The following is a 12,483-nucleotide window of genomic DNA, read 5'->3' as shown; positions in this document are numbered from 1 at the left end:
TTCTTGGTCACAAATGGGGGAGGCTGGAGGGTTAAAAATGTCGCTGGAGTCTCTGGGTTAGACTCCCACCTGTCTAACACCCCTACCCCAGTAAGTGCGCACATACTGATGTGACCAGTGTGAAAAAGTCTTGTTTTTAAAGCTGTTTTGTTTCTTTTCATGATTTGCAGGTACTTTATTCACATGCCAGCCTTGGAAAAAAGGCTCCCATTGTGTTACCCTATTACCCAACCTACCACTCAACTTTTCCATGAACTTCTGAAGTTGGTTGAACAGGAACAATGTGTGAAATGTTCATAAGAGTATAAAATGTTAGTTGGAAGTCAACTTAATATTTGTGAGAAACATTTTTGACTGATTAACATCTCGCTATTCCTGTGTCCTATAAACAAAGATTTATTTGAAGGCTCCATCAATACCTCTCTAAGAGAAGTCTTTAAAGTTTTTGACCTGCTACAAAAAAAAAAAAAAAAAGAAACTATTTAAATACACTCACATACATAAAGTGGTGCACAAGACTAGTATTTTTCTAAAAGAAAAAGTTTCTAAAGACATAAAAACCTATAAAGGGAACAGAAGTTCATGAAGAGCAAATGTAGAAAGTGCACCTTGATGAGTTTTGTTGGTGTAATAATGGTGAGTGGTGTGAAGTCACTGAAAATAACCAGAGGTCAGTTGTTTGGGGGAGTATAAATTACAAAGTGATCATGATAGAGAAATGCTGGGTGATAGGACAAAAACCTCCTTCTCCATCTGTAAAAATTCCATTGACAAGTATTCATGGAAGAATGAGGAGAAGGCACAGGCATAGCTATAAAGAAGGTCAGTTCCTCACTATCCCAAGGAAAGAAGCTTGGACTTTGTTCAACGTAGTTGAGCACATCGGGCCACCTGAGCACCCAGGCACACGTGAGCAGTCTTGTAGAGTCTCTATGAAAGCAGCACTGTCTATAAGCAGTCATGGCTCTCCCACTTATTTAAAAAATCTCTTCACTATATCTTTAGGCAATAAAGTAACTTAATCCAACAAAAAACCTTAAGTTTGGCATCACTGTTGAGCTATTATTGAATTTGGGCTTCTAAGGACTTAGGAACTGGGTCCTCCATTCAACTTAGGACTTGAGGGAGGATCAGAGAAAAATCTGCCACTAAAGAAAGAGCCCCCACACCAGGTTTTGCCTGTGCTGTGCAGTGGAGAGGGAATTAAACTCACTCAGGACATCTTATTTCTGGCTCTGGCTAAGCCACTACTTAAAAGCCAGCCGTTTGACCTCAAAAAGTCAGGTCTCCTCTCTGGGCCTCCTGTACTATGAGGAGGGTAGGACCAGACGGTCTCCAAGTTCTCTTCCAGCTCTAACATTCTCTGCCTGGGACGAGACATGTCTTAACGCTGTAACGGGGTAGTGGGCTCCTCTGCTATCCCGGCTCAATGGATGATTTCACATTGATTCCAAATAATCCTGCTTTCTTTGGACTAAAGAAAGCTGTCACCAACATTGCCCCAGAAAGTATGCAGACCTTCTCCACTGTCCCCCATCCAGGACTACAAGTCTTCTACTCTCCAATCTGGGGGCAGAAGCAGCAAAATGGTGTTTACAAGTGTCCTGAGCTGTTCGATGAGGGACATTCCCAAGAGATGATCAATCAGAATACAGAAAGATTCCTGACAATGGCAAGCAACACTTCAAACTGGACAAGTGATGGACAGCAGAGCCTGCAGAATGACAAGAGGATCAACTCCGCTCTGCCTCAGCTTCTCAGCGGCGCCCTGGCTCTGGGCAATCACCAGGGAGGCTCTGGAGAGGGCTCGGGGTTTCTTTCCCGTGTGCCTTCTTGTCCCTGTTGCCTGCTTCTCTCCACTGTTCTCCCACTGTTCTCCTCAAGCTGAGAGCATCCTTCAGCTCATCTCTGCGAGCAAACGGTCAGTCTGAATGTACCTGAATCTTTCCATGTAGGCCTCAGTCAGCAGCTTTTTTGAATATGGTTGAATATTTGTCATCTTGATTTTCTTATGACACATGGCTATTCATCTGGACAGTCTGGGAGACGAGGGAGCACCTAGAAATTAATGCTTTGAAAGGTTGTCCTGCCACAATTCTTTCTTACTATGTGTTTTTTTTGTATAGTTGCCAAAGCCAAGAAAAATCACTAAATAATCCATCTCTATTAGTGATCATACACATTTGATTGACTAAATATTGATCTCAGCCACAAAATAATTATTTTTCAGTGAAACGAGTTGTAGAAAAAAAATTCAATATGTAACTTTTTAAGACTACAAAGAATCACCAAAGAGGCCAGCACACACAGCCAGTTTTCAGGCTGGGTTCAAGACTCTAGGCTCTCTGACAACCTTTAAAAATAAACACTGCCGTTTACTACCCCTACTAAGAGTAAAGTCATAGTAATTTGCTCCACCGTTATATATACATGGGTTTTGAGGTCAAATAACTGTGTTTAAATCCAGCTCTGCACTACTTTTGGACCCTGGGAAGTTACTTAACATCTCTACGCTTTGGTCAAAAACAAAGATATAATCTATCTCATAGGACTGTTAGATTTAAATGAAAAGGTGTTGGTAAAGCACACAGCATGATATGTGGCAAGCAGTGAGGATGCAGGATTTACTATTATTAAAATACTATCCAAGCGGCTGAGAACTTAGAGATTAGTAAGTACAGTCCTTATTTTTTGGACCAATTTGGGAACTAGCTACTATACTCAGCCCTTAATCTTTAAAGCACTGAAGAACACATTCATTTGGTTATTAAACTGAGAATTCAATTTTGTGTTAACAGGAGGGTGATTTAATTGACAAGTGCCTATTTCTGCTATTCACCACCATGAAGGACTGCTGACTCTCACTGACATTCTCAATGTAAGCGCTCTGTGGGAAATATCCTTCCCAAGGGCAGACAGAAAGTTTTCTAGTCATGTAAACTTTTTTTAACCTTTGACTTACACAGCTAATTACTAACTGATCAAATGGACAGAGTCATTCTCTGTCCCTACAGAGTTCCTAATTGATTCACAGTGTTAGAATAAATAAATGAAGAGTTTCTTCATTTTACTGAAATCCAGATAATCTATAAATTACGTAAAGAAGGGAAAGCTTGAAGTCCCTATAATTGATAATGTATTTTACTTATTTCCATACTCTCACTCACTAATGGTACCACTTTTCATAGTGCATAGAAATGCTGGAGAGCATGGTATTAGATGTGCTATAAGGCATTTGATAAAAGTGGTTACAGCTCATTGACTGGTCACATGCTCCAGCCTGTGGCATTAAATTTCCTCCGAGGTTAGAATCCCTCATTTTATATTTAATGTATTGGTAGAGCGTTTTGGTGATAAATGTGGAAGAGAAGCTGGAAACCTCTTGAAGAAATAAATTTGATGGGAAATTTTCAGCAACCTTTAATAGTGTTAACTCACTGTCTGGTTTCTCTCTGTTCATTGCATTTACTTCTAAAATGTAATACTCCACTTGGACTTGGCTCTCTAGAGGAGGGAGACAGTCAGCAATTCTTCATTCTGTCAGACCAAGCCCTCTTGTGTCTGTGTATCTGTCTTTTGGATCTGAAGCTGTTCACATTTCGGAGAAGGCAGCAGGACTCTGGCTGGAAATCTGAGTGGTGTAACTTTGTGGCTAAGAGTCCAGATGCTATGTCAGAAAGACCTCGCTTTGATTCTTGCCTGCCTACTTACTTGTCATCAGACTTTGGGCAGGTTATTTAACTTCTTTCCAAACTTCCAATTTATCAATCATAAGTTATTAAAAGGTTACATTAAGGGTTTTTGTGGATTTTCATTCATTTATAGGTAAACACATAGTTCCACGGCCAGTATATACTGAGACAAACCACATGGCATTGCCATTTTTAAGTTTAAAATTGCCAATATCTACCATTTCATATGGTTCAAACAAATAAAAACCCCTCAATAGCTGGTAGCAATTATTCTAACCAGAAAGATACTAACTTTAAGAACTTATACTTTAGAACCCTCCTACGTGGTTGGTGGGAATGTAAATTGGTGCAGCCACTATGGAGGACAATATGGAGGTTCCTTAAAAACTAAAACTAGAGTTACCATATGATCCAGCGATCCCACTCCTGGGCATATACCTAGAGAAGAATATAATTCGAAAAGACACATGCACCCCAATGTTCATGGCAGCACTATTTACAATAGCCAAGATATGGAAGCAACCTAAATGTCCATCAACAGATGACTGGATAAACACACACACACAATGGAATGCTACTCAGCCATAAAAAGAATAAAATAATGCCATCTGCAGCAACATGGATGGACCTGGAGATTATCATTCTAAGAGAAGCCAGAAAGAGAAAGAAAAATGCCATATGATATTCCTTATATTTGAAATCTAAAAATAAAAAGGACACAAATGAACTACTTATTATTAATAATTTAGATGATTGATTTCTTGAAAATGTGTAAGCACATTTGACCGTCCTTTATGATTGGATTACTGTATTCTGTTGATTCTTTAAAAAGTAAAATAACTTATACTTTAAATACATGTCCCTAACTCTAATTTCCCAGGCAGTATGGCACTTTTTATTGTATCATGGCTCATCCTTGCACAGATGAGGATGAACCTTAAATTATACAGTTCAATTACAGATTATCAAGGGAGCATGATATAGCTAAACACGTACAAGTGGAATTTAAGATTTTCCTCCTTGCCTTCTCCCGAAATAAAAAAAATCTGTTCTTCCACCAGACTCCTTCCCCTCAGTGAACTGAACTGCATTCACTCCGCTGCTCAGGAGGAGACACTTGTGAGACCTCTGTTTTCTCCTTTCTCTTCATCCCCCGAACGCAATCCATCAGCAGTACTTATTGGAAACTCCTTCAAAATATGAGTGATCTGCTTCCCACAATTACTGCTACTCTTGTCCAAACCCCCATCACCTACTACAGTAACCTGTTTAGTCCCCCTGCTTTCATTGCTGACCCCTGCAATCCTTTCTCTAAGGTGAGAGTGGAGTGTTCTTTTAAACATGGAAATCAACACAATTTATGACTTAAAACCCTCCCATTGCTTCCTATTACCCAAGATGACACCCAAAGTCCTTCCCATGGCTTCCAGGGCCCCTCATGACCTGGCCTCTGACTACCTCTGTGACCTAACCTAGTCACTCTCCTCACTCACTGCTCCCTAAACATGTCGGCCTTTGTGGTTTTCCTTCCAATCTCCAAGTTCTTTCCAGCCCTGGACATCTGCACAGCAGGTCTTCAAATGTCACTTCAAAGAGGGCTTCACTGATCACTCCAAAGTAGCCTCCCACCCACCGACATTACCTTATAACATTTGTGTTTACTTACTTATTCTTTGCAGTGTAAGAACTTAAGTATGTAAGCTCCACGAGGGTCTGGCCCTCATTTGCCTTATTCAGTACATTTTATCTCAACACCTGGATAGTGCCTGGCACCAAGTGTTTCCTCTATGTTGAGTGAAGGAATGGGCTAAAGAAACATGCAGAAGGAGACCACAGAGAGGAGCACCAGCTCCAAATGCCATGTCACAGCAAACTCATGAAAGACTCCAAGTAAGACTTGTACAAGGACTGCCCAGCCAATCTATAGAATTGTGAGATCTAATAAAGAGTTAGATTTTTCAGCTTTACTGAGGTATACCTGACAAATAAAATTGTAAGATATTTAAAGTATACAACGTGATGATTAGATATGCTTATACACTGTGAAAGGACTTCCCCCCTTGCCTCAATAATCCATCCCTCACCTCACATACTTACCTTTTGGGGGGTGGGGTGCAGTGAGACCATTTAAGTTCTACTCTCAGCAAATTTCAATTATATAATACAGTGTTATCAACTACAGTTACCATGTTGTACATTAGATCCTCAGACCTTATTCATCTCGTAGTTGAAAGTTTGTACCCTTGAAAATTTGGAGAGGTACCAAGCTTTCCCTGTTTCCCCCAACCCCTAGTCCCCGGCAACCACTTTCTACTCTGTTTCTATAAACTTGATTTTTTAAATAAATAAAGTGCTGTTTTAAGCCTATAAGTTTTAGAGTGGTTTACTATGTAGCAACAGATAAAACAAGAACATCTTCATTTATTTTAAATAAAATTTTACAACATTATATCAATGTTAGGGTAATTTCAAATGAACTAATTCACCACAGTCAGGCACTCTAACCAGCATCAGTGTTTTACTCGTCTGTATGTTCTTCCAGCTTTTTTCTACATTGTAAAATCATGTAAGTTTTCCCTTTTGTCACTTTAAATGAATTCAGTAGTATTCTTAAGAGTTCTCCTAGTCCCTTTAAAATGGGATTTATATCTGTCTAGACACAACAGGGTCCACATTGTCACTGACCCTCACTGGGGAGGGGCCCTTGGGATCACACAGCGCGAATAACACCTGACCACTTAAATGTTGATGATATATGATAAACACCAAGTGGACTGAGATTGCTTCTGCCCTCAGCCTTCCTCTTCCAGCCAGTCCCTGAAAGGGACTGATGAGGGAAATCTATAAAGCTCGGAGGAAATAAGATACATTTGAAGATATGTTGGTTTTTTTATCTGAGAGATTTCTGGCTTCCGTGTTTGGGAAAACCTTGGGGCAAAGGGTTTTTTTTTTTCTTTCCATTTTTTTTCTGGTCTTTGTTTTCTTTCTTGCTATCTTTTGCTTGGAAGGTGGCTTTGACCCTAGAGAGCTAGGAGACACTACATGCAGGTGAGGCAGGAGAAAAGGAAGCAAGATTGATTGTTTGTCCCAAGATTCTGAAAGAGGCAAAGGGGACCTTTAAGTTTTCTTCAAGACTCCAGGAGGGGTGTGGGTTTTGGGGTACAAATGGTGCCTATAAATAAAGATGCTGGATTTGACTGAAGCACTACCCCCTCCCCTCCTCCTCCCACTTTCGGTGGCGATGGGGACAGAGTAGTGGTGGTGGCAGTGACGGTGGGTATGACGATTTGCTTGTTTTGCCAGCAAGGAGAGCAGCGGAGGAGGGAGAAGGAAGGTGTGGATCAAGTGGCAAAGGGCCAGTGTGGGCTTTTGTGGGCTATCCTGCAAAATCTGCCATTGTTTACAACACTGTTTCCACAGGAGAATTACCCTGTCCTCTGTACAGCTAACCTACAAATGCATTTGGAAAAGGACCACAAAGGGACTATTTTGCTTCTATTAGAAACTCTAACCAGCAGAGGGCACAGCTGGATTAGGAGACAGAGATAGAAAAGCAAAACTTTGCTTTAACCAGGAGCATTGATTCTTAAACTTTTAAAACTCCTGCAGACCTTCAAAATTCAATGAATTTTTGTTGTCCTGCTTCTTTAATAGGTACTAACATAAACCCGGGCGTGAAAAAGTTCCAGATGCTCTTATAAAATCAACACTAATGTATGATTTAAAAATTTACGAAACTGAATGCAAATTAATATCATTGATGTAATACATGACGTTTTGCTCAAACTCTATCTCCTCTCACAAGAATGAAGATGGTGGAATATACCACACAGGCACTTAAGTTCAGTACCCTGCTATCACGTTTCACTGCCTCCTTTCAGAACTACCACACGTTTTTATGTACAGGCCATGCTGACCTTTGACTGTCCCTTGGCTTGAATGTTTCACTATGTATGCAGTCTGCTTCTGTTCTCTTTCTGGCCAGGGACAATAAAAGTTCTCCCACTTAGGGACAAACAATAGATCAACATAAACAATGCAAACACAGGCATTTCACTGAAATGAACATAGAACTTTAAATTCCCTAAGAAACCCCACAGACTTTCAAGTTGAAATCTAGACCCCAATTTGAGAGGCTCTACTGCAGAGGATAAGGGGCTCAAATGTTTAAAGCGTGCTGACTTAACATCATGGTTTCCCTGGGGGGTTTATGTCTTTTCCCCCAGCACCCCCTGCTTCATTTTCAACAGTGTCCTCATTTGGATGATAAAGTAGTAAGGTTGTACCTATACCCTGGTCAGAAGCCAGGCCTGGCGTGGAGTTCTAAGATCAGGGAAGCCCCGTGCCTTAGCAGGGGGAATTAGAAAACAGAAGTCAAGTTAAAGCCACCTACAGAAGCCTCTCAAGCTTCTCTCAGAAGCATAATTATTCCAATACCAGCAAAGCTTTGGGGGTTAAACCAAACTTCAGACGTATTCTGATCTTTTGTGACTGAGAGGCCTCGGGGGTTCCCCGGACTCCCCACACCCACAAACCACCACCTCAAAACATAGGCTATAAGAAAGGAAATGCACAAAGTGAAAGATGTCATCACAAGGAGGAGGATCCTCTGATATCTGAGAGCATATAAGGTCATTTTAGGGTAGAAGGAGAGAAACTCATATAAGGGTCACACTTACTTGGAGAAGCTGGAAGGCAGGACAGCAGTTTTGTAACCGTATGACATAATCTGGCTACCATCACACACCAAGCTTGCTGCACAGCAAAACGATGCCTCGCCGCCAGGTCTTAAGACCAAATGCAGTTGCCAATGTGACTTCAGATGGTTCAGTGTTAACAATAATGAAAAGATGCCACAAAAATGTGATTTTTAAGGAGACTGAGAAATACTTCTCTAAAAACAGCCCACAAACTGAAATTTGCTGAGATTGGAAGCTAGGTCTGTGGAAGTGATACTTAGAGCATTCTGGCAACTGTGAGTCCTCATTCCTTCAGATGACGACTATTACTAGCATTACGTCATAATTATCGAGCCCCACCTGGGGCAATGTGTCATATGGACAGGGAGGGGAGAGGGCAAAAAGCACCATGTGTCTCTGTCACATGTGCCGGGGACGCTCAGTGTGGGGACAGTGTGGGGACACGCGGTCTGTCAGAGGTTTAGGAGGCTCCATATGACTTGCGAGGATCTCGCCGTCCCAGAGACAAATCAATTCAAATCAATAAGCATCTATTTGTAGTTAGTTGGATACTTGGGGTATACAAAAAAATTAAAATAAAACTGCATCCCTGTTCCTATAAGCTAAATTCTCTAAGCTAAGTTATCTGAGTACAACCTTCAAAATTTTTGCCATATCAACTGTATTTTTATTTAATCCATGTTTTTGTAACATCATTATTTACTCAATACTTTTCTAGTATCTCTCCTACTTCAGCCATGTCATAAAGAATATCTGGTAAGTCTTGGAATTGATATTCTAGATACATATTTTTAAATACTTGTGTTTACATATTTCTAATGTGCATTTTAAACACAATTAAATTTTTAAAATGTCTTTTCCTTTGACTATCTAAAATAATCTTTGTACCACTCTACAGGAATGATAACAGTAATGAACACTTACAGAAGACAGTTTACAAGGGTAGGTCAGGTCAGATGACAGAAGTATAAAGAAAAGGGCTATAGGAAATCACAGAGAGAATTTAATCCTGATTGGGTGCATCAAGGGGGCCTAACTTAGAAGATTTTGTATTTGAGGAGGTTTTAAAAATGTCTAAGCGTGTAATATTTTTTGAAAACTAAAGAACACGGCAAAATGATAACGCGTGCCAATGCTTGGTGGTGAGCGCGCAGATATTCTTATGTTATTCTCTTCTCTGTATGCTTGAAATAGTTCATGATAACAATAATAAAATGTGTCTAGGATTTGGAGAAGAGAAAAGTATTCCAAGTAGAAAAGAAAGCATGAGCAAAAGCACAGAATCCCGAAATGCCAGCTAGGTGACTTCGATACAAAGTGAGCGCTGGAAAATTAAGATGTGGCAGATCACAAGGGACCCTGGCTAAGTGGTTCTGAATAAGAGGTCTGCTGGCGTGGGAAATCCCTGGAGGTTTCTGATGAACAATATATGATAGTCTGATAAACAATATACGAATATTAGGAATAGAACTCTGGGAGAGAATTACAAGATAGGGAGAACTCACATTTGGAAGGATTATAATAATGATTCAGGTGAAAACATGGCAGTCTCCCTAAGCTCCGGCACATCCTGACTTGCTCCCTTCCTCTGCCCACTTGCATCCTGTTTTCATTGTCAGAAAATCCATTTCTCCTGGGTAGGCATGTTTTCTCCTTCCCACCCTAGATCCTCTGTAGTCTCATCCAACTATACTGTAAACCACTGAATGTACGCTTTAAAAGGGTAACTGTACGGTATGTGAATTATATCTCAATAAAGCTGTTAAAGAATAAATAACAGGCTGCAGGCTAACTGGTCCTGCAGGTGGCAGTTTGCCAGCCTCTGCTCTAGACACCAGATGAGCTGGCTCCTCTCAGAAGCCTACAAGTGGATTCAGCATTTTAAATGTGGAAAATTCAGTTTGGAAGAGCTGGAAGATGACTGCAGTCAGATAGGCCTTTGTTTTTGGGTGTTCCTGGCGAGGGGATCTATATGTCTTGTAGATGTGTGATGTAAGCAATGATGAACTCCTGTTTGTAATTAAAGCCAGGAATTCAGCCCACACACCCAGACACACTCAGACTCACCACAGTTCTCATTGCGGGGTTCTTGCATAGCCACTAGGCTGCAAAGACCTTCCCTTAGTCCCAGCCAAGCTTCCCAGGCAAACAATCATTTTGTCCATCTTTCTTCTTCTAGCCCATCTGGATAGTTTGCAAAAATTCCTCAATTTGCCATGATTAAAAAACAAAGCTTCATCTCATTGCCTCTTGAGAGAGGTAATGTGAGGGGGTGATGGTAAAATTTAATCTGAAGTTTTCTTCTTGTAATCAGAGTCTTGGCCAAGGGAACTTGCTTAGATAATTTCTGTACTGTACTTACAGCCCTCGGCATTCATTCCACAAATATTTATTTAGTGGCTATGTGTCAGGCACTGTTCCAAGTGGCAGAGACACAAGAGTGAACAAGAAATAAAAAATCCCTCTTTCATGGCATGGCGTTTACATTCTAATAAGGCAGAGTCTGTCCTTCTTTTATCTGCATGTTTCCATAATGAAATACTATACTTTATTATCATTAATTAACCTCCTATGCTTCATGAGAGGTCATTTCGCCTCTCCCTCTGCCTCTAAGCTGGATGGACCTAAACTCTTCAGATGGAAGTGTTAAGTCCTGTGAGTTCTGTCCACAGCACAGTTTAAAAATACCCACTTTTCTAACAGTCCAAACCATTATCACTAATATCTAGGCTACAGCAGTAGCCTTTTTATGGGTCCCCTGAATCTTCAATTTCCCCATAGTTATTGTTAAAATAATCAAATCTCATCATATCCTTTCCTTATCTAAAACCTTCCAGTAGCTTTTCCATTTTTCTTAGGATTAAGTCCTAAATACATAACCTGGCCTGTGGTAGCACTGCATATCCTGGTCCCTACCTTCCTCCCTTCAAATCACTCTCCCTTGGCTTGAAACATTCCCACCACGTTGGTCTCTCTCTCTCTCTTTTTTTCTTTTCTTTCTTTCCCACCCTCCCACTGGTCTTCTCTCTTTACCATGAACATGCCAAGCCCCTTCATACCTCATTCATTCTTGCATTGACAAGATTCAGCTTACATGTCATTTTCTCAGTAAGGCTATCTCTGATTCCATTCTGTTACACACTTTTAGTGATTAGTTATTTATGCTATTATTTATTTAATGACTGCTACCTCTAGCAGACTATGAGCTCCATGAAGGCAGGGCTTTCCATGATTTGTTTATGACTGTATCGCCTTACTTAGCCCGGGATCTGGCTGATCACAGATGCTCAACAGATGTTTTCAATAAGAAACAGATGTTTTGAAAAATATCATTTAACACAGGAAGGCTACTGAAATTACCTCAAAAATGGATAAGTATTTTATGACCAAATATTATGATATCAATTAGAATAAAGAGAATGAAAACAAGGACAGAAATATGACTAGAAAGGTAGGAAAGGAGATGCGGAGAGAGTGAGAGAGAGAACAGAGGTGGAGCCAGCTATCGGCAAGAGACGGAGCCTGCTAAAAAGAGAATTCGTTTAAAATAAAAACTGGTGAGGACTTGACTGAAGGAACATTTGCTTTAGGAATCATGCTTTCAGGAGGCTAGGAACATTGTCATCCAGGACTGCTACCTGGGCACTGGTGGGAATAAAGATCATCCCAAATTTTGTCTTTTTTGTCTACCTCTTTACCTCTTTTGTCTTAAATCTTAGAATCTCCTGAATGAGATACTACAACCTTCCTCGGGAGGACTAGAAGTTTTAGGAAATAAAGCAAATGGCAGTATTTCTGCTTTTAAAAAGGAAGCTTTTCAGTTCACGTCCAGCCACAATTCTGGGATAATGTGTGCTTCATCTCTTCTCTCTTTAGGCCTTGCGGTAGGTGATAGCTAAATTTTTTTTTTTTTTTGAAAGAGAAACTTTGCTTTTATCATTAAGTGTCAAGAAGAGGTCATTTGTAGGAAAAAAAATGTTTAATAAAATGCAGAAAGCACAGCCCCAAGGGTCTCCATGAAGACCTCTGCCTTACATATTAATGGATAAATGGATGGAAATGCCATCTTTTAGCAATGCAGGTGAGAACTA

At 40.4% G+C, this 12,483-nt stretch overlaps 2 protein-coding genes across 2 annotated transcripts in view; one reads left to right on the top strand and one right to left on the bottom strand.

The window, feature by feature from the left end:
• The window catches only part of C12H12orf56 (chromosome 12 C12orf56 homolog), a 68,406-nt gene extending 66,889 nt beyond the window's left edge, over positions 1 to 1,517 (top strand). Inside the window, exon 13 of the mRNA XM_014565743.2 lies at positions 171 to 1,517. Coding sequence (XP_014421229.2) covers positions 171 to 300 — 130 coding nt within the window. The 3' untranslated portion in view covers positions 301 to 1,517. The remainder of the gene's footprint in view (positions 1 to 170) is intronic.
• The window catches only part of XPOT (exportin for tRNA), a 134,079-nt gene that overhangs the window by 106,306 nt on the left and 15,290 nt on the right, over positions 1 to 12,483 (bottom strand). The window lies entirely within an intron of this gene.

This window comes from Camelus ferus, chromosome 12, assembly GCF_009834535.1.
Source record: "Camelus ferus isolate YT-003-E chromosome 12, BCGSAC_Cfer_1.0, whole genome shotgun sequence".
In the NCBI taxonomy this organism is placed as follows: Eukaryota; Metazoa; Chordata; class Mammalia; order Artiodactyla; family Camelidae; genus Camelus; species Camelus ferus.
The sequence above is the reverse complement of the archived record's forward strand: the minus strand, read 5'-3'. Positions and strand labels throughout refer to the sequence as shown.